The sequence below is a fragment of the Epinephelus lanceolatus genome, chromosome 5 (assembly GCF_041903045.1).
Source record: "Epinephelus lanceolatus isolate andai-2023 chromosome 5, ASM4190304v1, whole genome shotgun sequence".
Lineage (NCBI taxonomy): Eukaryota > Metazoa > Chordata > Actinopteri > Perciformes > Serranidae > Epinephelus > Epinephelus lanceolatus.
In genome coordinates, this window is record NC_135738.1 from 5141695 (window position 1) to 5166560 (window position 24866).

At 41.8% G+C, this 24866-nt stretch overlaps 1 protein-coding gene across 1 annotated transcript in view; it reads left to right on the forward strand.

Moving 5' to 3' along the window:
* The first annotated feature begins 377 nt into the window (after nucleotides 1–377).
* Nucleotides 378–24866, forward strand: part of kitlga (kit ligand a) — a 50754-nt gene continuing 26265 nt past the window's right edge. Inside the window, exon 1 of the mRNA XM_033634119.2 lies at nucleotides 378–707. Coding sequence (XP_033490010.1) covers nucleotides 693–707 — 15 coding nt within the window. The 5' untranslated portion in view covers nucleotides 378–692. The remainder of the gene's footprint in view (nucleotides 708–24866) is intronic.

Consider the following 24866-nt stretch of genomic DNA (forward strand, 5'->3'; position numbering starts at 1 on the left):
TATTTGGCATAGATGGTTTGAAATATATTCTTGAAGCAAAGATGAGGACTCTGCAGCTAGCAGTGATGCATCTGGATGGAGTTATGTCTCCTGTGTGAGAGAGAACAAGAGATTCTTTTAAGCCGAGGAAAAAGCACACAGCAGAAATAAATGTCAAACTTTATGGATATGTACGGGTTAAACGTCTGGTTAAACCACCACAAACAGGCAAATAGTAAAGTCACTATCAGGAAGCAGCGTGGAATCCGTTTCATGTGTGATGGGGATGTGTTGATACTGGCAGTAGTGGTTTTGGAGTGATCCTCTTGACACCGCGGCTCGTCAGAGGGCGGCTCTTTGACTGCTCTTTACGCATCATTATAAAGGCTTAGCGCCCTCCCTCTGCGCGCTGTCCCGCTCCGCCGCTGCGAGCCCTCAGTGTCTGGATCTACGTTGTAGATAGATGGGCTACATGCCACACGCCATTAGCCTACAGGCTGCAAAGGTTCAACGTTTGATTTCACGTTTTTTGCCGTTGTTCTCCTTCCTGTTCTTCTTCTTCTTCTCGGGGCTTCTTTTTTTGTCCTCTGCTTGGATACCGCTGACTTAGGCATTGGACATGTGCACACAGGATGATGACAACCCCTTTCCTCCCCGTAGAAGTAAAATAAAATAGGCTTTCGCACACACTGGATTTACTCCTGTCGTTCCATATGAAGAAGCCAAAAGTAAGTGATTGTTTTCTGTTTCTTTTCTCACTTGAGGAAATGCACGGTTTGCGCTCCTGCTGCTGCTGCTGCTGTTGCGGCGGCGGCGTGACGCAGGGCAAACCGTGCTGTTTCCCAGCAGCCAAAGTAAACCAGTCAAACTTAAGCTTTTTACATTTGTTTTTGTTCTCTGTGAATTAATGCAGAGATACAAAGTGGCTGGAAAGAGGCTGATTAACTGGATAGAAGCGCCAGCTGGATGAAAGCTGGTCGGCAGCGCTTCCCTTCCTGTGATGTGGCTTAACTGTGTTTGTGGTGGCAAGGTGTTTAACCTGCTTTTTCAAAATGCTCCACCTGTCCAGAGTTTCTGCAGCATGTCTGCGTCTTCCTTGTTTCTGTGGAAGAGCAGCGCTGCCCGATCGATAAGTTTGTATCAGCGGCGCCGGTCTGGCACTTAAGTAGTGGCTGTTACGCAAGGTGCAAACTGTTCTTAGAAGTGGACACTCTTAAGTATTTATTCTTAACATGATTGCACGTGTAATCGGGGAGGCGGCGCAGGAAGATCAACTCACTGTAAACCTTTTGTTTTACCTGCGGAGCACAGACATGGTTTATCCACATTTATCCACCTTTCCAGGCTGACGCGTAAATTGAGTGTCTGAGCCTGAGGTGAGGTCAGGGTGTCAGGCTCTGACTGTATTTCTGTTTGCATTGTTGGAGCTGATCGTTACGCATTAGGAGAACTGAAGTACGTTTCCATCCCCCGCCTGTCCGCCAGCGCAGGCAGCCTACTTTGCAGCCGCTGTCTGTCAGTTTTAAGAGCGCTGCAGTGCCAGCTTAGGCTCTGTGACTCCAAGTCCTGACACCATAATCTGTGGCCTGTGACATGGCTGACCCAAAAATGTACAAAGTGAAAACCAAAGGCTTCTTTAAGGCCGCTTTTACATTTTGCTAGCAGAGTCAAAGAAAGGAATATTTCTGCTCTCTGACAGCAGCTGTCATTTCTGTCACTGAGGTTTGATCCTCCAAACAGTTATTAAACAGCTTCTAATGTCTTTACAGTAAGAACATGTTGGTGCACGTGTTTGAAATGTAAAAACTGGCTTGCATATGTTTATTATGTGTCAGTTGTGCTCTTTGAAAGGTGCATAAACTAAATTTAGGCAGGTTTAATTTGCATTGCATCCCCAGGCTGTTTGAACCCTGCAAACATCAGGTTTTTGACTAATCTCTGTCTCACTCTGGACGGAAACTTAAGCTCCTTTTGATGACTAAATCAGATTTTAAAAAATGAAAGACGTGAATCATATTAATACTGATATGTGTGTGTGCGTCAGGGAGTAGGAGTCTTTGAAGTTTCCTGGAGGAAGGGTGGGCATTTCTGCATCCCTGCTCCGTTAATGACTCTGAGCAGAGTTTCCTTTATGCTTTTTTAATGACGTTATACAGTAAGTTGTGCCTGGCTGCATCGACCGACACCTTTCATCTTTTATTTACCGCCCTTGCCACGGCTCCTGGTGCTCTTCACTGTCACGTATTCACATGTAGGGAGTATGTCTCAAGGATGATCTATTTTGTCCTCTCGTAAAGCCACACAGGCTTTGAGTGTGGAATCCTGCATTCACATTGACCCGACGAGGGTGCTGTGTTTGGTGTTTGTAGTAAGTTATAACCAGGAATCAAATGGTTTAGATTTGCTGTAATGATTCCTCAACAGTCTCTTGGATAAGCACATGAGATGAAAGCGTGGTTTGTGTGTGTGAGAGAAAGTGGGAGAGCACGTCTAGACCTTCACACCTTCACAGAACATTTGACACCAGTAGGGAGCGCTAGTTTCCTGACGCCTGCACAGTGTTACAGAGACCAGTCACTCAGGCAGCCTCCCTCAGCTCTCCTCTAACAGATATATGGACATCATGATATACAGCTCGCTGTGTGTTGATTTGCAGAGCTGTTTTCTCTAAGTCACACTTTTCCATCCGTGAGAGGTGACAAAAGGCAGGTGAAGAGCAGCTGGAGCGTTTAAGCAGCAGGATGATTTATTCACACAGGGTCCAGCCAGAGGAGCCATCCTCCAACGCAGGCTGTAAATTCACAGGCCAACTGCTCACATGATTTGCTTTATTGTGGCCTGCTTAGGAGCAGCATGCAACATGAGAATCCCCTGAGGACAGTCCATCTTTTATTTAATTTTTTAAATGCAGGAAAGCTTCATTGTTTCAGGTTTTGAAAGATGCAGGAAGGTGCAGAGCAGAAGGCAGAGCACGGAAAGAAATGACAGACCGCTCTGCCTCCTTAGATTGATTATGTCTCATACAGGAGGTGGGCGTCGTGGCGAGGAGGGTGTTGATGCCTCAGAATTACACTCCTCAGTAATCACAGCTGAGTGGATCAGACAGGGCAAATTCGATTCTAAAAAGCACATTTAAAACAAACATAAATCTGCAGATCGAGTCAGGTTAATGATCGGTTTTAATAGTTTAATGAAGGCATCAGTAGCAGTAAAGACAACAAACAGTGAGGACGATGCAGAATCAAATAATGACTTCCTCTTCAGTGGATTTTGTAGTTTTAAAGGCCACATTAAAACACTGTTTGCTGCACGCTCTGTTCTGCCATGAACGATCTCTGTCAACGGCAGCGCCCAGAGGTTATTTATGATACCTGATGGAGCCAAATGCACCGCCAGTAAATTCCGCCTGAATGTCGGCAGTTACTAAAGCTCCAATCAATCAATTTTATTTGTCACATGTAATCACATAAGGTACATTTTCACTGAAATGTAATCCAGGCAGTTCCTCCAATTTGTGCATTTAAGAGCGTTTAAATAGAATAAGAGTAGTAATAAATATGTGTGTGATCTGAGCGGGCAGTCTCAGGCAGTGACCTCATTTAGGATCCGCACAGCCTGTGGGTAGAAGCTCCTCCTGAGCCTCTCCGGACTGGCCTCATGTATCCTGCACTTTATTCATGACCTCAACAGGGAGACAGGAATGTTTTCTGGGAGCTTGTGATCCTTAAAGAAAGATCAGAATTTTTTAATTGGGATTGTATGGGTACTTATCCATAGACAATATGTTATGTACAGTAGATGTCAGCTGGCATGCCCCCAGTTACGAGAAACAGGCTGGAGTCTGACATGGAAACTAGGAAGTCTGCTGCTGTGGAGGGGTCAGCAACAAAACGTATTTTAGCCACCTAAAAAAGAAGTCCCATCTAAGAATATCTATGTCAGTTTAAGTGCATGTTATTTAAGAGTACTTTCACAGCTCTATCATAATGTCTCAGTGTTTCCAACAGTAAAATGAAGCCGTTATATCGCTCCCTGCAAAGCCAAACTCCATTGAGAAAAAGATTTAATATCACTGGGCACAGAAGCTGCTGTTCCACTGCTGCTTTGATCATTAACTTAGTTTGTGTTATTGTGTGACTTCGGCATTTAAAAAGAATAGTTCACATTCTCCAAACTCACACAGTAACACAAACTATCTCCATGATCATCAAGGCGCGGTAGACCAGCAGCTCCTGTGATCAGCAAGCAACAATACTGTAAATATAATGTACACTAAATAGATATTAATGTTTTTAGATGGGACTTTTTTTAGGTGTCTAAAAATATGTTTTGTTGCTGCAGTCGTCCACAGCAGTACATCACTCCAAAATTCTCCAAACTGGATGTCAGTAGCCTGACATCTACTGTATATAATTTACTGTGGATAAGTACCTCATACAACGCTACTTCCAAAAATCCGAACTATCCCTTTAATGAGTCTTCCATCCCTTATTCTCTCACACAGTCATCAGATGAATCAGCAGCGTGTATCAGTGGTTATGATTAATGCTCATTTGTCAATACTGAATATGAAACTGACCCTATGACTCATGTTTTAATGACAGCTCGGGCCGGGCTGCACATTTTTATCGTTACCTGCTTTGTTGAATGAGAGCCATCACTGCCACATTATTGTGTGTCATCTAAAGTACTTAATGATCCCTTCATGTTCCAAATATTCCACTTAAATTTGTTTTCATATCCAAGGTGTTGTCATTTTGTCAGTGTGGTTTTTTTTTTTTGTTTTGTTTTTTTCATGGCTGCAGTATTAAATCAAACAACAAATGTTGGATATTGTTTTGCTGCTGCCTGGATCCTGACCTTTGATCCGTCCTCTCCACAGAGCTGACTAATACGTTTGGCATTTTAAAATCAGACAGCGGTTTCTCGATTTCATTAAAAAATGCTCTAGTAAGCGTTGCAGGTGGACTAATGCCTTTCTTAAACTGTTGTCAAGCAGTGCACCAACACAAATGAGGAGTAATCACATCAGCGGTATAGACAAGATGTATACTGCTATCGAAGTTAAATTGACCTGCGTTCTCAATACTGCCCAACTCTGTAGGTTTTTATTTTTCTTCTCTCTGCTTCATTCTTAAAACCTTGGCAAAACAAGTATGTTGGCACGGCAACACATGATTTAGGACTTAAAATGCAACACATTCTCAGAGAACGGTTCGTATGATACCCTAAGAATTAGCAGCCCACGTTTGACCTTACGTCTTTAACGTACAGTTACATAAATAAATAAAGTTTTCTACTAAGTTCGGGAACAAAGTCCACGCCTCCATCTCAACCATTTCTGCACCAAAAGTATTTAAGTACACTTGATCCGTTTCCTTCCACTTTGACTCCATCCCCCCTTCCCCCCTTTAGCCAACAACGGACCGCCTTTGCACTCCACTCTCCACCTGTCTGCAACCCACCTGGCCTTCCTTCCTTCCTCATCCCTCCATCCCCTCATCCATCCATCCCATGACCCTCACTGCTTCATCCTTCGATCCTCTTCCCTGCTTGCCTCAACCCTCATCCCTCCATTCGTTGACCTGTAGCGTAAAGTTATGGAGGTCAGGTTAAGGAAGAGAAACGTGGTAAGGACGTACCTTAAAATGACTCAGAGTTCTCACAGTTCTGAACATGTGACAACAGAGTAAAGTCCTGTGTGTTTCGTGACCTGTCCACCACCCAAACCTGCCTCCTTACAAGACCCCTCGAGACTGTTATTCATTTACTTCTGTCAGTGCATTGGTCACGTGATCGCAGCTTTTCAAAATAGGGGGGATATGTACATTTTTTTTTTTTTTTTTTTTTTTTTTTTTTTTGGGCAAATTTCTTGATAGACTTTTTTAGACTTCCTGTAAAATTGTGTGGGTTTGAACAGTGCGTGTTGTCTGCTGGAGGTTGTGTGGGGTTGAAGAGGGTTCATGCACATTAATCTGCAGGGTCACATGCTTTTGTAACAACTACATTCATCTGGTTTGGTTATGTGATCTGTTTTCATGCATTTTGTGAAGTTTTATTACTTTAAGTATTCATACAACAGTTTCATAATAATTCGTAGTGCACTGGAATATTAAGATTTAAGTTTGGAATCTAGCCCAGTCGCCAGAAGAAAATGTTGGCATTGTACATCTCTGCAAACCATGAATATGTTACGTTTGCACGTTTCATTTCAGTCTTTCTAAAGTGATGGAGTTTATGAGCCTGTCATCAGGAGGTGGAGGGGAGGGTGGATGCCAAGGTGCGGACATCTGTTCAAGACCAGCAAACAACAAAACTGGTTGTCTTTTAGTGAGTGTGTTTCCAGCAAGAATTGTGTCCTCAAAACTGGGTATTTTAAGCCAAAACATGACCTTTCACCTTCTCCTCACCATAACCAAGTGGTTTTTGTGCCTGAACTGAACCAAACACTGATGTTATCGGTGGTTTTCAGACATGTTCAATGGCAACATTTTTTCTTGTGATTGCAGAGTAAGTTTCTGATCTTGACCAAATACTAAAATCTGACATCCGAGATTTCGCCTGCATCAGTCAGCCCTCTTAGGGAAAAAGCAAATACAGAACCTGCGTGTTCTTTGCACACACAGCTCATGTTTGATGTCAGATGCAGGGCTCGGGCCTCATCTGCACCGTCAAGGTCCAAACAGGAGAAATTCAATACTTGTGGAAGAACATGAGGCGTTTTTTTCCATACTGTAAACTGCCAGAGCCGCAACAGTGCAGCAGTGTGTTTTATTAGAGTGAAAAGGAACTGATTATGCAACTCTTAATGATATTCACTCTTTAAAATGAATTTTCCCACCTCAGTTGGGTACCGTGTGCCGTTGCCATGTGGTTAAGCAGATGCAGAAACCACTTTGCTAGGTGGTCTCTGATGGAAAAAATACAGTCTCTCGTGTTTTCCCAGGAAGTTTTGTGGAAAATTGCCAAATTTGTTCTCAAACTTCGTGCAGTCTCACCAGCCGCTGTGCTAAACCAAACCTAAAACCATGCAGAATCCATAAAAGCAACAAAGCAAGCATGGTTTGAGTTACAGGAATTTCTTCTGTCACGGAGCCCAGGCCTCGTGCCTGAGCAATTTATTTCTTATTTCTGCAGCAGCAAGATGTTCACTGTGATGTCTCAGATCCAGAGAGAGACATGTCTGCAGTCACTGCACTACATTCCCAGTTTGACCTTAACCAACCTTAAAGGAGGCGTCTCTTTGGGTCAGTGTATTTAGCAGGAAATCTGCAGACAAGCCTGCTGCAGACTCCTGGCTGTGGTAGACGTCTGTGATGTTTGAAAGATAAGACCACTAAGAACTCAGTCTCTGAAATGTGTCAGGTGAGGCGAAGTTCATATTTATCTATCAGAGTGAGTGGCAGAGGTTTCAAAATATACTTAAAAAAAACAGTCAGGAGGCAAAAAACACTCTGTGAACATTTAAAAACAATGTTTATAGTTCTCTGAATTATTAACCACTACATGGCGAGCTGTGTCAGTTAGGAATTCCTGGAGGCCTTTTCAACCTGACATGCAAGCTTTAAATGACCGGTTTGATCGGTTCAGAGATTTATTAGACTTTGGTACGGGCTTGTCTGTGCACAAACGGTGCAGTGAACGGCTGTCATGTGAATGCAGACATTAGTGGGGAGATCACAGTCACATGGTTGCAGTACACGATCGGAGCCAGGCCGATGGGTCTGGTCTGTGGGTTGGCAGGAAGTGTGAAGCAGAAGCCACAGTGATACATTTATCAGGGGCAATTACCAGCACTTTACTCGGCAACCTTTCATTTTCTCTCCGCTGAACTTCAAGCTCTGACTGACTGATTCATAAGTGTCTTAAATTTCTTAACTAATTAATTTGTAACCATGGAGTTCCCTTTATAGTTTTAATTGCTGTTTTAGAGCTGATTCATAAAAAGGTGGTACGCCTTGTAAAACGTCAGTGAAAACAGAACGCAGTGATTTGTAAATCCTTTTCTTTGACCTTTATTCAGTTGAATCCAGTCCAGAGACGAGATATTTAATGATCAAACTAATAAAAGTTAATAATAAAGTTCGGACAGGGGCAACAAAAGACCTGGAAAGTTGAGGATTGCTCAAAAAACACCTGTTTGGAACCTTCCACAGGTAAACAGGTTAACTAAGATGATCTTATCATGAATGGGTATGAAAGGGACGTCCTCAAAAGGCTCAGTTGTTCACAAGCAAGGATCAGAGTTCTCACATGTTTTCATGGACAAAATTTCAAAACTTCTCCATGACTTTTCAAGGACCCCTAATAAAATGTTCATTCTGGAAAAAGCATGCACTTCTCTGTGTCTGCTGCTCTCACCAGCCTGATTACAGCACTTCTCCACACACACACACATGCAGGAGAGTCTCACTTCTCAGAGCAAACACTGCCACACAACGTCACATCTACACGCAGCGTCTTAAATCAGAAGGCTTGGCCGATATAAGCCGTGCAAGTTTTCCATTTGTATCAAGCATCAAATAAGTTGAGTTGATTTGCCTTACAAGACATACACATCCTTCATTGTGACTGTTGCACATTGCAGTGTTGATGCTGAAACGATATATCGTGCAGCCCTAAGTTAAAGTATATTAGAGCAACGTTATGTCAAAGGCAAACATACAGAAAAAGAATTTGCTGTTATGTGACATTAGGTGGAAAGTTATCCCCGGAAGATTACCGTCACAATTCATTTCATTACAAACAACAAAATTCCATAAGTTTTCCAAAACTTAAAATGATTTTTACTAATTCAGTTACTATATAGCATAATAATGCAGCCCACTAGAATAATGAAATCAATTGTTAATCCTTCCATTCAATATATTTTGCTGCAATAGAGATGATTTGTAGTGAGATGAACAGACTGAAAACTTTACACTATAAAAAAAAACAGTGTTGACAAAGTTTGAAATAATTTGCGGTTTAAAAAAAGCTTATAAATCCCAATGTATCGCAACATAAAACATTAAAATCTTGATATCATATTGTGACTTAAGTTTCCTGATAAATTTAAAATCATGGGGCCTCGGGTGATTCCCACCCCTAATGTTTACATGCACAAAATATTTCCCATTTTGGGCCTATTCCGAAAAAATACAATATTTCTACTAAGCTGTTTACGTGGCAAATGAAAATGAACATCCCACTAATATTCCCGTTGTTGTCAAAATATGGAAGAATATGTGTCTTATGTGCCAGGACTTTTCATAGTTTTCTCTGGTGGTGGACTTGTTGGACCGTGCGAACACAGTATCGTTCATTACTTCAACCACCTTCTTTAAGAGGTCGTCATTGAGATATCGGTGCAATCTAAAACCCTGCTGATATCCAAGTCTTTCATGATGTTAAAAAGTGGATGTGTTTCCTCTTTTAATTACAACCATGGGTTTTTCTTTTGGGCATCCAGCTCTACTCCAGCCTTAAAACTGTTTGTATTCAGCATTCAGAGCTGACCGTGAACAGGAAAGACGTGTTACAAACTGCGGTAAAACCCCCATGGTGACACACTTATGAATGTGCTACATACATGTCCAAAGAATGCAAATAAAACCCAAATAGTACCGGCATATCCCACATGTCTAAATCGGAAGATTAGGGACAAAGGCCTAATTCGGAAGATCCAACCAGAATATACTGTTTACGTATACCCCTACCAAATTTGGATTATTGTCATATTCAGAATAATAGTGGATTATTAGTGTGCATGTAAACATACCTAATTTAAATGACCAACATTGGATATTTGTTGGTTGCAGCTTCTCAGATGAGATTCTCTGGTTTTCTCTGTTTTGTGTCTTTGTTAGTTAAACAGCCTCGGGTTTTATCACGTTGGTCTGATGCGCTTTTCCCAGTATTTTTCTGACATGACTGAACCTGTAATGAATTTGTAGTAAGAGTAATAAAGAATTATTGTTTGTTGCTTCCCCTGCAGTCACCACCGTCTCTCTGTAATGCTGAGCTGAAATGTTGATTCTTTCCCCGTTGGCTGCAGCTGCTCTGCAGGACAAGTAACATCAACGAAGGAGCTGCGTCCAAAATGACACTTTTCTGCAGCTTTTCTAAGAAACCACATCCAAGTTGTTGCACTTGCATGATCTCTATATTTTTAATTTCTCTTTTTTTGAGTTTCTTTCAACAAAAAGTAAGTGCTTCTCTAAAAGGTTATATGATTGACTCACTCAGAGTGCAGAAACCTGGCAACCACTCCAGCGGGTGCATCGAGGGTTCATTTAAATATTCTCCTCTGCAGTATTCTCAGGTGGCACCAAACAGAATATGAAAGTGTTGCATTTTGTGGTTTTGCCAAGAGACATTAGGGCATAGTGTGAACCAGCTTTGCACCCACTGAGCGTCTTTAAAATAAACTTCTCAGAATATTTCCAAAGCATCGAGTCACATTGTGAGTGATTTTAAATCTAGTAAGAGGTTTCATTGTTCTGCTGTGGGTTGGGAAAATTTCTAGAAATCCACTCGATAAACTCTTCGTAGCAGCTGAGCAAAGTCAGACAAGTCTGTTTTTGTTGATGCCTGGAAAAAATGACATTCAGGGTTTTAGGGATTTCGCAGAGTAACCACATCTTTTTGAGTATTGAAAGAGAGCTGTGGGTTTAACTTTCACACTCTTTCTCAAAAAAAAAAAATTACTAGAAATGTTGATGGAGTGGGAATCGAAACTCTCCTACTGCAAGTCATTTTGGCCGTGCAAGGCCACAGTGGATCGAAACATCTGGATGTAATGTTGCACTACAAGCTAAGACCTGACACATCTGAATGTAATGTCTCCCCAGAGGCTGGTTGCATTTACTTTAAAGTGGATTTACTGTATTTATATGATGCTTTGGGGCTTTTCAGTTCAGCCTGCTGTCACAGAATATGTGAAGACGCATCTCTTGGTGAAGATGATCACATCTGAAGGAAATTCTGACATGTTTGGCTGATTGCGCCGTCCTGTCTGCTAAAAAGCATCAAATTTCATTAGCATATGTTGTGGCTATGTCTTTGAAATGCCTCAGGTCTGTGTGATTGGCATGTTGCCCTAAACTCATATAATTAACAGAAGCTCGAAGTCCCTCGTGCTCGCGGGACCCCCGGATATTTTTACAAGCGTAAAGTCATTCTAAGTGATGAGCTATCCCAGTGTGCATCTGACTCAGAGCAGTCGCCGCCGCAGGGCGTTTAAATGGGTTTGATTTGTCTCATGTTCTTATAAACCTTCATCTGTTCGCTCAGATACTGCAGTTTCCACATGATTAGATTTTCCTCGAGCCAGGGTGAGAGGCCATGGAGGGCAAGTGATACAGGAATTAGACACTTCCATTAGTCATCTCGGCTGTTGTTCACATGGGTGCACGTGGCTTTTGTCATAACCACATTGCTTTGAGCTTGACATTGATGTGCAGTCAACTAAAAATGTTCACTATCAAATGCTGATTTGACACTACTAGTGTGACTTGTGCTTCTGCTCATCCCTTTGTTGTTTTAATAAACTGGATTTTACCCTTGATGCTAATCATAAAAATACTCTGTTTTTCAGCACATTATGGATCCTATTTTATTTCTCAAAACAAAACAAATTTGATTCAAGCTGCAGCCTCTGGGACTGAAAAATAAGGCCAACAGGCCAGTGCCAAAAACTGCAGTTCTTTGAATGGTACTTGAGACCGGCTCCAAAAATGAGTCGGTCCCATGAATGTATAAGTAGATCTGGATACAGCGTCAAAGGTGGAAGCCAAAACATTTCATTTCGTATAAAAGTACCTCTGCTTCTGCATCACTGGGACCACAGGGCAGATGACTTCCAGTCCAGCTCTCTGCTAACTTCACTGGTAATAAAATGATTTCATCTTATTTTTTTTTTATCTTCCAGACTTTCCCGATGTTATCAGACCAAAGGGATCAAATCCTGATAGTAAAACGAGTCATTTTGCCATTTGGCTTGTGATGCTCAAAAAAATGTGTCCACTGATTTACAGGCGTCTTTTTTACAATGGAAGTCTACGGAAAATGTCTTTTTGTGCTCAAAGGCGTCACGTGATGGACTTTCAAGGCTTCATGTTATGTGTTCTCCAATGTTTCGCTGCTCAGTCAGATCCACCCATACCCTCAGGAAATGAGTCGGTCTTTGAAGCCAATGCTTGTAGTGACCAACCAGTGGTGCTGCAGTTTCTGGGGTCTGTCTCGAGATGTCATCGGGCCCAAGAGACATTTTCCCGTAGTCTTACATTGGGAAATAGACATCTGTAAATGAGCGGATACATTATTTTGAGTGTCACAACCCCCTCAGGAAATGACTTGTTCCACTATCAGGATCTGAGTCATTCAGCCCAGCAACATTTGGAAAGTCTAAAAGAGCTGCAAGATTAAATGATTTTACTGGAAGTCAGCCGCTTGGCCAGCAGAGGTTGGTCACTCGGTCCCGCTCAGCCACGCAAGGCAAAGCGCGGCAGCCATAAGTCTCTAATGTGCTTGCTTATGGGCCCAGTGATGTGAAATCAGCGCTGATCATTTGGGTAATTTCATGTAGCTGAAATGGAGCAATTTTGGCTTCATGCGCCACTGAGCAACTTTCAAAGGAATGAACGGAGCCCGTATCCAGGTCTCTCAGTACATCTATGGATCCACTCCTCGCTCCACCTGTCACCAGCCTTTCACCCAAAGACACATCTGGCTCCATGAAAAAAGATATTGCGACAGCCAAACTCGGTTGACCTCACTATAGCTACGTTCGTTATTTTGACAGTTTTCAACCCTTCACTTTGCTGCAAACACTTTTTGTTTGTACCAGATGGTATCTTCTAACTGCATCTCACAGCAGGAAGGATGAGTTTATTTTTTTTTTTTAAGGGGGTGGCACATTATTTTCCTCCTTTCTTTACCCCCATCTCAGTCATGGTTGCATTCATTACCAGGAAACCCTAAAAGCTATACATCCTGTTGTTTAACAGCATCGGGCACATGTTGCTGATCAGCAGCCCTCTTGTTGCTCCTTGTGTGATCAAAGTATTAAACCGTAGACCATTATTTTGCAGTAATTGGTCCACAGTGAGTTGGTTAACATCAGCCGCCATTACCTACCACAGTCACAATTATCCGGGGTGAATCATAAGATCAAAACTTAAATGGTTATTATCATTCTTTTTTACAGTTCAGTAGTTTCTCTGCAGATAAATGATTCAGGAGTAAAAGGCGTTACAGTGAAACTCTATCTGAGCTGTGGGTAATGAAGGTAAAGGGTTAGCAGGAAATCTGTGAAGGAATCTGATAAAAAAGCAGTTACACAACTCGACTTTCTTCCTTGTTGCCCGAGCCAAATTCCCCTCCTGCAGTTAGTGCATATTAGCCAGATCCGTCCTCCCAGTCATTGGTTGACATAATAAGTGATGTGGCTAAATAAAGGGAGTTTAAAGGGATTGTAAAATATCGCTTCTCCTTTCCAAGGAAAACAACAGAGGGCATACAGTCATTAAATTCACTTAATCTTCATCCTCCCACCTTTCAAATCTGCTCTCAGTAGCGAGATCTGATTTCCTGCTTGACACCAGCGGGAAGACTAGATTGCAGTCAGCATCAGTAGTTTAAGTCAACATGTCCTGTCAAGAGGTGGCAATTTATTTGGGTAAACTGTGGCTCACGAAGTTCATACCAATGAAAGATGTCAATTTTCACATTAAAAAAGAGATCGTCTGTTGATTAAATTGACATAATGATGGTTTTAAAACTTTAATCTCAGGACGAGTCTCGGAGACAGCCTCTAATGAAGCCGTGGCACCATCTCCAACTAGAAATACCAGGAGGACTTCTTCCTGGGGAAATGTGGAATAACAAGATCTCACAGAGCCAAAGGACTGTTAGTGCTTCCAAGTTGGAGATGGGAATCATGAGAAAATATCTCCTCACAAATGTTTTCCTTTCGGTTCCCTTAGCTACTTTTTATTTGTGTTTTTGCCATTAAAACTTGTAATCAGCTCAAGCTCACTGAAACTTTGATGTTTTTTGGTTGAAAGGCAGCAACATTTGGTCCACACACAGATCTCTAAAACCCATTGTTTAACACAACGGGTGTCCTCTAATTGCATGAAAGCCACAATGACGTTTGGTCTCATTACACACTGGAGAAGGTTTGTCTGTTTCCTGTTTTCCTCTACAACATATGCTGCGCCACAACAAACCACAAAACAAATTGTTTTCATGTTGTATCAAACCGTCCATTTCACAGGCTTCGCTCACAACTCGCCATAGCTACGTGTGTCTCGCTCATTATCGTGAGCATTAGAGCCGTTTAATCTGTCTCAGCCCACAGGGTCTTTTTCTCTGTCCCTCTGTCTGTCCAGCTGTTGGTAACAGATTTTCTCCAGACCTGCGTAGCTTTACTCAGAGATCAGAGTAAGGTGGGGTGATTCATCCATGATCCTCTGACTGAACAATCACGATCTCAATATTGACCAAAGTATTTGTGCTAATGATTTTTGCCATAATCCAGCAGCTGTAGGTTAAAGACACCAGTGGTGGCCATCTTTCCATGTGAAGCATTGACTTGTCCACACTTCTTTTCTAGAAGTGCTGGCAGGGCGCTGGCGAGTGCTTCATCCTGGCTTTGCATTGGGTTTTGTTTCTATGACAACAGTATCTTGACAGTAATGTTAGCTTGGAACCTAATGTAATGCTACGTCAACAAAGGGTCGACTACCCAGATAACAACAAGCACAACACTCACAGGCAATGTCCGATGATCTGCTCCCACAAAATGGACTTTCTGTCTTAGTTGTGATCATTTCTGACTGACATATACAGCTCAGAGTAAACAGGGCCTTTTGAAAAGCTCCAAGACTTTTAACGAGCAGCATACGCTCTCTCCTCATTGAGCACAACTGAAAAAAAGATGCTGGTGCTCAGAAAAAAACCCATATGGACGCTCAGTAATGTCTTTATTATAATTGCTACGGCTGCCCCCCGAGGGTCGGAGATTCAAATCATCTTTTTGTTTTTTGCTTGTCAGTGTGCTGTGAACTTCTGGGGATGTTTTGGTCCCCAGATCTTGCTGCAGAGTGAGCGCTCTTGAATTTCACACTAATCTTTGGTACAATGTCAATGTCAGCTTTATTTATATAGCACCTTTAAAACAGCCAACGGCCAACCGAAGTGCTTTACAGTTAAAATAAGCAAAAACAACGACACACAAAAAACATTTATACAGTGAAATACCGTATAACAAAGGTAAAAGACCCAATAGAGGTGACTGTACTCAACCAAAGGCCAAGGTGAACAAGTGAGTCTTAAGCAGTGATTTAAAAGTGGAGAGGCTATTCGCAGTCCGCACAGTTAATGGTAATGCGTTCCACAGAGTGGGAGCCGCGACTGCAAAGGCTCGATCTCCTCTAGTTTTTTAGAGCAATCGAGGAACATCCAAGACCATCTGATTCGCTGATCTGAGGGCTCTGGAGGGCTGATGCAACTTAATAAGGTCAGATAGGTATTACTTAAAAACAAATAAAAGAATCTTAAAATCTTAAAATGTACCTAACCGGAAGCCAGTGAAGTGAAGAAAGCATTGGCGTTAAATGGTCGCGTTTCTTTGTCCCAGTTAGGGGACGAGCAGCTGCATTTTGAACAAGCTGCAGATGGTTAGGCTCTGACTGCTCAATGCTGACGTACAGGGAGTTGCAAAAAAATTTAAGCGAGAGGTAGTAAAAGCAGCTGCAGACACAGAGGAGGAGAAACTTTCCACCGTAAGGCTCTGAGATAACATTAATATCTCTCTTCTGCTTAGAAGTGGTGAATTTACAGCTCACATATTAATACAACACATTTTGTTTTATACCTAGTGTCAGCAAAAAAATGCCACCGCACATTTCTCATCCGTCCTTAGAGCCGTTATATGTGGCGTTATAGTGACTATACTGTGTAAATGCTGCTGTCGCACTGAACGTTTAAACTTTATATGGGAAAAAATAAATAAATTGTCGAATATTCGTACTGAACAGCAAAATCTGGTGGGGTACAGCCATGACAAATTTATAATGTTGTGAGGCATTCATTAATATCACATTATATTTGCTCACTTTTTGCTCATCAGCCCTTCAAACATTTAGTCCTTTGCAAGTCGTGGTGCACCGATCCAATCTACTGGATCAGATTCAGCCACATACTTACCTTACTTAGTGGACTGGGTATTGGCCAGATCATATACAGTTTATTGATTAAAATCATTATAAAATTCACTCTAAATTTCATTCAGTCTGTCATGAGAGGTCATCAACTCAGTTTTTAGCACCACAGAAAACCCTGTTGCAAAATATTATCTTATTGATATCCCAATGAGTTCGGTAGCCTCTCATTAAGTACGTGAGGTATCTCCTAGATCCAAAAGAACAACAGTTTCTTCATCAATGTCATCAAAAGTTCACTATTTCTGCTACAAGACACACTGATCCATGCTCACTGTTGTCTCAATCGTATAGTCTAATTTATCCCAGTGAGTTCCATGCAGTGAGGTAGCTCGCTAAACAAGTAAGCAAAAGTATTAAAGAGTTCCCAGTACCCAGAGTTCAGGTATCAAGAAACTGTTTATTATATCCCTGTTTGCTCGTGGCTGCCAAGATGAAATATTCCCCCAAACCCTTAGCACCAGCGAAATAGTGGTTGTTGCTTCAGGTTGCTGCTAATGATAACAGACACTTCCTTCCGTCTGCGTGGGAAGCTTTCACTGATCAATTTGAAATCTTAGACAGTAACACAATAACCGCTGTGCATCACTGTGCTTTCAGAGTTATCACTACCGTATGCAACAGTCTTTACTAACCACCCTGCATCGGTCAGACAAGTGCCTCTTAAGCTTCTGCACAACCACTTTGATTCTACACAACATGTCTGGCTCCGCTCTGTTACCTTGAAGTGCATTTTGTTAGTGCCAGCAGACGGAGCGGCAGCAGACTGCTCATTCTCAGATGCTAATTTGATTTACAAGGAAAGTAAGTGAGCTCTAGTCGCTTGAAAATCTAGTGTACGTTGAGTTTTTGTATCAAGGCCTTGTTATTTTAGCCTCCTCTGACTGCATATCATTCAACAAGTCACATTTTAAACACAGTAATGGATTTGATGATAACTGCAATCTTGGTCCTGGCAATGTTTTAGACTTTTATGTAGAGCTGCAATGAGTCAGACACTTCAGGGGAAAAGATTACAGTTCTCTGTGTCAAGGCTTTGTTGTTCTCCTCCTTCATCTGAAAATACATTCAACAACTCATTTTAATATGTCCTAAAGGTAATGGATTTGGTGATAACTGAACCTTTACTCCCAGTAATGTTGTTTTAGACTTTTATGTGGAGCTTGCAATGAATCAAATTTAGCAGGAGCAAGATAGGCTTTGACATTCTAGCCTTTTTTTTTTTTTTTTTGTACCGTTTGATGGTCCGAAGATACGAGGGCTGCCTCCTGTCAGTCAGAGATTTGACTCATCAGTCGACTGAGATAGCTTCAAGTCAGGAAGTCTTTTTTGTGAGTCAGTGGGCATTGCACGTCAGGGGATGTTTCAGTCCCCTGATTTTGCTGCAGAGTGAGCGCTCTTCACTTTCACGCTGCTCTTTGGCACAGACAGCTGCAGACACAGAGGCAGCTGCTCAGAGGATGAGAGACTTTGTCTTGTCAGGCTCTGAAATCTCATTATTTTCTGCTTTCTTCCCAGAAGCAGTGAATTTACAGCTCGAGGCACCTTAATATGACACAGTCTCTGGTTATTGGTTTGATACTGAGTGTTATCAAATGTTGCAAATTTTTGACCAGTCGTTGGCACAGTTAGCACTTGTTTACTACATTACGTGAATGTCACTGTCACACTGAGCCCCGTTCAAACTCTCCACCTGTTTATGGGAAAAAAGTATCAAATAGTTTGGAACAGCCTAATCTGATTCGACTTGCATATTTCTGAGTCAGGTACAGCCTTAAAAAATACATTTAACAAGACATACTTTCATACGCAATCAAGGTAATGGTTTTGAGGATAACTGAAATCTTCCTCCTGGTAATATTTGACTTATTGCAGGCTCTACACAAAAGTCATAAAAGACGTTTTGATAAGATACACTCATGCATCTGTCTGTATTTTCTTATCTTTACAGAATTTATGAGGCAAAACAGATTCCGGAATATGGCGACCTCTTTTCTGCATAGCTTTACACTTAAAGATGTTAAATATTGACATGTGAATGTGACTGAGGTCAATACCTGGCAGCCTGTGATCTGACGATCCTTTACAGTGCGGCGTGGGAGAAAAACAGGATTTCAGACAGCCCAGTAAACAGCATGAAGCAGGAGTAAATGTTGGCACCATGTACAAAGTACCGAAGGATATAAACAGCGTGGGTGGAAACACTGAAGGTTTATCTTATATACACAATGTAAAGTTTGATATTATTTGATTTCAGAAAAATCTCCACAAAAACAACAAAACCTCATCACAGGGGCAAAAACAAACCTCGGGATGACGCATTAGTTTGAGACCCTGTTTAACCTTAGCACGGATCAACTCTGGAACATCTGGACAACAACAGCAGTCTGGTATTTTCTTTGTGCAGCCTTTATCATCTGCTGCGCTTTAATCCACATTATGAAACATGAGAATATGGCATTGCAAAATTCGAAACCATGATCTAGGCAAAAGATAAGGATAAAATGTCCATCTCTCTGACAAAACAGGCTGCATGTTGCTATGGTGGACTAATACCATGTAAGGCCCTGTGTTCTGCTCTTATGAGATTATGTGGCTAAGAGGGCCATGAGGCTGGCGGTCTGGAGAGGTTCAAAGTGGTGGTGGAAAATGAGAGCGGGGTAATCAACCTCAGCTCTGATACGATGAGGGCGAGCAGGCCTCGAGAGCCGTAATGTACCGACAATGACAGACAAGAGGGTTTTATTTTGGAGGGCTGCACCTGCCTGTTTAACTCTGTTGGTTTGATATCAGCTGGTTCTGCTGCTGGGAGAATAAAATAAGGTTGATTTGCCTGAAAGCATCACTTTCAGTGTTCCAGTTCCAGCTTGGGAAATATTTGTATTCCCTGTGAGTGAGTCTCATGAGGTCACTCAGAGAGTGTCAGGGAAACATTCAGATGAGTGAGCTGAAGTCATCTCACTGAAGCCTTGCTGTTTATTGATGTGTTTGGCCCGAGCTGTGTGTTTGGAGTCCATTTGCAATTTTTGGAACTTGTAGAAACAAGAAGTGTTTGTTTTAACATGGGATCATTTAACTGAGATGTTTTTTCTTTTGTTTCCTTGTTGAAATAAGACGTCTCACGATAAGATGGGATCTGTTGTTGTGTTTTGCATCTCGGTTTTATGTACTGAATTTCAAAACATAATGATGGTGTGAAAAATGCTGTGAATGTGGTTTAATCCCTGAGGAGTGCATTTCTCACGGTGATAACAGTGTTACTTACTTGTGTACTCTGCTTTTTAAAGATTTAGAATAGGAGACAACATTTCAGGTGAAATGATTTCTCTACACACCGTAACTGTAACTTAGTAAAAGCAAACTGTAGCTGCACCTCTAATTAATTATCTCAGTCTCGTCTTATTCATAGACTGTAAAAATAATGGACATAGCTAGCAATTCGTTCGTGGACTGCAGTTTTGAAGCCTTGTGTTTGGCATTTAAGCTGTTGCCATCTCAGTTTTTTGGTCCCAGAGGTTACCATATCTGGTCGAGAGGGTATCGATGTGGAGGCCTCAAATGTAGTGACGCCTCGCAGTCTGTCTCTCAAGCAGCCCCGCCCTTAAATATGCCTAAACCTTAAGCCTTAATAAAATTCAAACAGGTGGGTTACAAAAAATAAAATTCAGCGCCGGTACAGACATTAGCTACAGAGACCGAAACTGTATTTTGTGCCAGTGAACATGTGTATTGCTGCTGTAAAGTTGGACATTTTAACATGGGGGTCTGTGGAGATTGACTTGATCTTGGAGCCAGCCTCTAGTGGACATTAGAGGAACTGCCGTATTAGCAATTGTATGCATATTACTGTGCTCTTTATATGTTGAGCTTCCATCTGGTTTGTATTAACCTGAATTAGGGTGCTTCCATGTCATGTGATTTTGTGCTCTTAGTTCAGTTTTAAAGCTGAAGTGCGATCACTCTGCTTCTTTAGCTTTATCATCAAGTACTTGCCCAAAAAAGCTGATATTAAGGCGACAAACTAACCATTTAGATTCCCAGATGTGAACAGTTTATCCAAATAATGTGTATTTGGAAATTAGCACTGACGTTTTTGGGGCTGCTGGCTGTGTGACACCAGCAGGTTGGCGAATCATCACAAAAGCATGTCGAAGGGTTTTTACTGTCAGCAAGAAATGTTAGCGTTGAAAGTGAATGAAGATGATGGTGATGATGATGATGATGATGATGATGATAGCGTTGCAGAGACTAGCTAATGCTAGTGAGGTGCTTGGTGTTACTGTTTGGAAACAGGCTAATACGGGGCCACATCAGGAGCATAACCCCGGATTCCTATGGCTAGGAAATTGGAATTTCGTACACGACACAGAAAAGTTATGTCAGGTGATCATGTGGACGTTCAGCCCATTAAGTCCTGTTAATAATTGTATCAGGAGACTTTGCTTTTGGCTTGTCATAGTGGTGCCATCTATACGGAGAGACACTATAAAGTGATGCAGAATGTTCCTGAATTCATTTACAACCATCATGCAGCACGTGCTAAACTAGAAGAACAAAAGACAAATGTGTTAGAGCCCACACTGTTGGTTTGATTTAAAGGGTTTTCAACACTTCAGGAAAAGCATGATAACAGGTGCTACTTACCTTGATAAAGGCCACAGGCTTTGGAGCCCAGGGCGACAGTTCATAGGGACTTGGATTGGGAACCGGAGGGTCACCGGATCAACTCCCCGTACATACCAAGTATGAAGTGTGGACTGGCAGCTGGAGAACCCCCAACTGCTCAAGGTGTGACAGCTCTGACTTGCATGGATCACCTTCAGTCTTCTATTTTCCTCTGTGGAAGTTCATTGGGAGTTTCTTTGGAGGTTACCCATCTGCCGTAGGTCTCACTGCCCAGAGCATACTTCACATTCACTCGTCTTTCCATTGACTTTGTCACACTGACAGTAAAGTTTGCTTCACTCTCAGTCTGATACCATCTTTAACATTGAATGAGAATCAGCAATAGCATCAAGTGATATAACAGTAGCAAACTCAAGAACACATCAGTAGTGCTTCAGATGACTGCACGATGATGAGGGAGCAGAGAGCATGACAAGAGAAAGTTTTACAAAGTCCAGCAGGAGCCGTCTAGACAGATCAATACTGTGATAACCAAAGCTTTGTGAAGAAGTGCAGAGTCGGCAGAAATCCTTGCTGGTAGGTCTTCTCCTGAGCCTCCTGTCTCCTGTCTATCTCTCGGGAATAACATCAAAGAAGACTGACAACAAAAGTCTTTCAGTTCATCTGTCGGCATCTCATAAACATGTTTATTACTGCAGCGCCTTTCAAAACACAAAGTGTGTCACAACAGCAGGATAAAAACAGAATCTAAAAAATGACGAAATAAGAGGATAATACAAAGAACATTAAAGTAAGAGGAAACTAAAAATAAAGGATACAATCAAATAATAAAACATTAGAATTGATGGTTTGATGATTAGACAGCATGGAGTTCAGTAAAAGTGCATTTAAATGTGTACCTTTTTTTTCAAAGAGGACAAAGTTGTGGCTTGTCTCATCCCCTCGGGCAGATCATTCCAGAGCAACAGGGCCTGATAGCAAAGACCCAGTTGCCCCTGGTTTTCAATCAAGATCTTGGAATCTCTTAAAGGGTTCTCAAGCTCCGCTGAGGCACATATGGGATGAAACATTAATTGAAATACTCCAGTGCAACCCAGGCCTTAAAAGTGCTAATTAAAATCAGTCGATCTTAAAACAGGTAGTGTGTGTGTAAAGTGTAATGAAGCTAAATATGGTGTTAGATGTTTTCTTTTGTTAGAAGTAGTGAAGAGTCTGGCAGTGGTGTTTTGAACTGAAGAAACAAGTGAATGAATTTGCATAAAATCCGGAGAACAGATCGGCCTCAGAAGCAAGAAACAATTAATCATCTGTTGGCAATCCAGATCTGGGAATTCTGCCATTAGACGTTTCTTTGCTACCTTCAGCCAGCATCAGTTATATAATGAATCTTGATTGACGCAGTCAGTAAAACAGGATGATTGATCCTGTGATGCTTTTATCGTTGAACAATGGAGAGAACCATTTAATTATGCAACAACAGAATGACTGTTAACAACATTTGCTTTCATCCACTTTAGGTCGGGCCTTTAATAACATCACATGATTAAAAACCAGAAGGCAGAGTTAAGATCTCGAGTCACATGTCTTGGATTCAAGTCAGACTTGAATACAAATTTGTTGACATTAAACAGGGTTCCCACAGTCATGGAAAACCCGGAAGAGTCACAGTCACATTTCCCAGGCCATGAAAAGTCATGGAATTTTGTTGTATATGATGAATTATCTTCCGTGGATAACCTCCGGATAACAGCAAATTAATTTTCTGTAGCTGTCGACGTAATGAAGGTCTAATATTTGTTTATGATGGCATACGTTTCTCCTTGTGTTCCGCCTCTCCATCCACACATGCCTGTTAGCTGAAATTGTGTTTGAAGAGAGTTTGAATCTGAAATGTTTATTTTAGGTCCTTGGAAAGTCCTGGAAAAGTTTGGAAATGATGTCCATGAAAGTTTGTTGGATCCCTGTTGACTTGACAAAATCAGAAAGGACTCGCAACTTGACTTTTACACAAATGACTCATGACTTCACTTGGACTTGAGCCTTTTGACTTGAAAATATTTAATACCTTCACCCGAGCCCAAAGATTAACACCTATATTCTATAAAATAAAAAAAAAGTGCACCACAAGTCAATTCATTCTCTGAATCAACACTCATTAAACTTTTTCATTCCCAGAAAGTTGACACTTAATTCCAGAGATCCACTTTATTTGAACCAATCTGACAGCATCCAGTCAAGTTGCAGGAGAGAGTCATTAAGAACTAATGTTTCGTTACAAGCACCAGCCGGAAGAAATGATACCAAAGATAATTTTGTTTGCACACAAAACTGCACAGTGGTCCAAAAAATGAGTAATTGCAGTATGCAAAATATGGGGGTCGGAACTTGGGAGTCGAAGATGCAAAAACTTATTTTAGCAAATAATTACAAATTTTAGAAATCGCTTGTGATTTTTGTAAATGTAGTATTTTATTACTCTGCTGTTAAAATGGCATCATTTTATGACTTGTTTAGGACTTGATCCCACCTCTGCTGGTGGGTGCTGCTTTTTTTTTTTTTTTTCTGTTTAAAGTTTGAACGGGGCTCAGTGAGATGTTCAGTCTGACAGCAGGATTCACTTAATATAGTAAACAAGCTAACGGCGCTAACGATGGATCTGAAATGTGCAGCAACATTTTTGCTGATACTCGCAATCAAACAAAAGCCAGAGACTGTATCATATTGAGTATCTGTGATCTGTAAACTGACCACTTGGACACATTAGAGAGAGGATAATGTTATCTCGGAGCCTTACGGTGTAAAGTTTCTCCTCCTCTGTGCCGCTGCATCACGTGCACAGTGACTGTACCAGAGAGTAGCGACAAAGTCAGAAGTGCTCACTCTGCGGACCAAAACATTGCCGGAAATACACTGAATACATTGAAGCTCAACTTGAGGAAATCTCACTCGACAGAGGGGTCTCCAACTGATAATTCATATCCTCAGCTTTCAGTGAGTGGCCCTAAAATGAGGTGCCAAAATGTATAAAAGCATCAAAATAAACTGGGTAGGATCGTCTGAAGCCCCCCAACAGATTTCTGGACTAAGTCCCCTTAAAATAGTAGAAACATCCTTGTTCCAACTTGACCTGTGCAAGGCCACTGGCGTCTGGCCTCCTGTCATTTTGGAAAAGTGGCCCCCGGGCAAAGCCAATAGAGTATCCCTGGTCTAAAGGCGGACATGTCAGATCTGAATGACCGTAAAAACTAACCAGTTGTTCTGTTCCCCAAGGCTCAAGTGTTTCACAACAGCCACTTCCCAACTTCTCAGCACCAAAAGCTCCAGTGAAATTTGACCCTCCAACTCGCCGTCAGAACTTGCAGTTCATTTAAAATTACTAGCTTTCAGCAGGCGTGTTTCATGGGTTGTGAATGTGTCTCGTAAAGACCCGGGGAATGCCGGCTGATATCGGTGTCATCACTCATGCATCACATCCTGCTGTGGAAACCATTGTGTTTACTGGGCTCTGCTCGCTCTCACAAAAAACCCACAGGAATGAGGAGAAGCTTTAAAAGACACAAAACAGCGAGTGGCCACTATGAGCCCTGCTCGCCACCTGAGCTGCTCCGCTCTCAGCATGATGAGCGCACATGTGCGCAGAACATTTCCCCCTGACTGGCTCCGCTCTGCATGTGCTCGACACATGTTGAGAGAAACATGGTTGGTTTTCTGTAAATGTTTGCATGTGGTTTTGTTAAACATTTTTCTTTAAAGTGAAAGAAGACAAATGTGTGATCGTGTAGGAGCACCATGTTTAGAGTCACAGCAGCACACGTGCTATGTGAATCTAGTTTGGGAGTGGTAGCGATCACAACATACACCAGGCTCTCTGAGTGACAGCTCTTCCTTGGTGGTTTTCAGCCGTGTTTCAAGATGACGGGAGCCTCTCTGCACTGGATTCTGTCCAAACTCAATTGGCAGGGTCGTTTATTATTTACTGTTTCACTGATTTGATTTTGACATGATTTTTCCGGCCCATCTTGAAAAGATACCATATCATTTGCCGTCTTATGT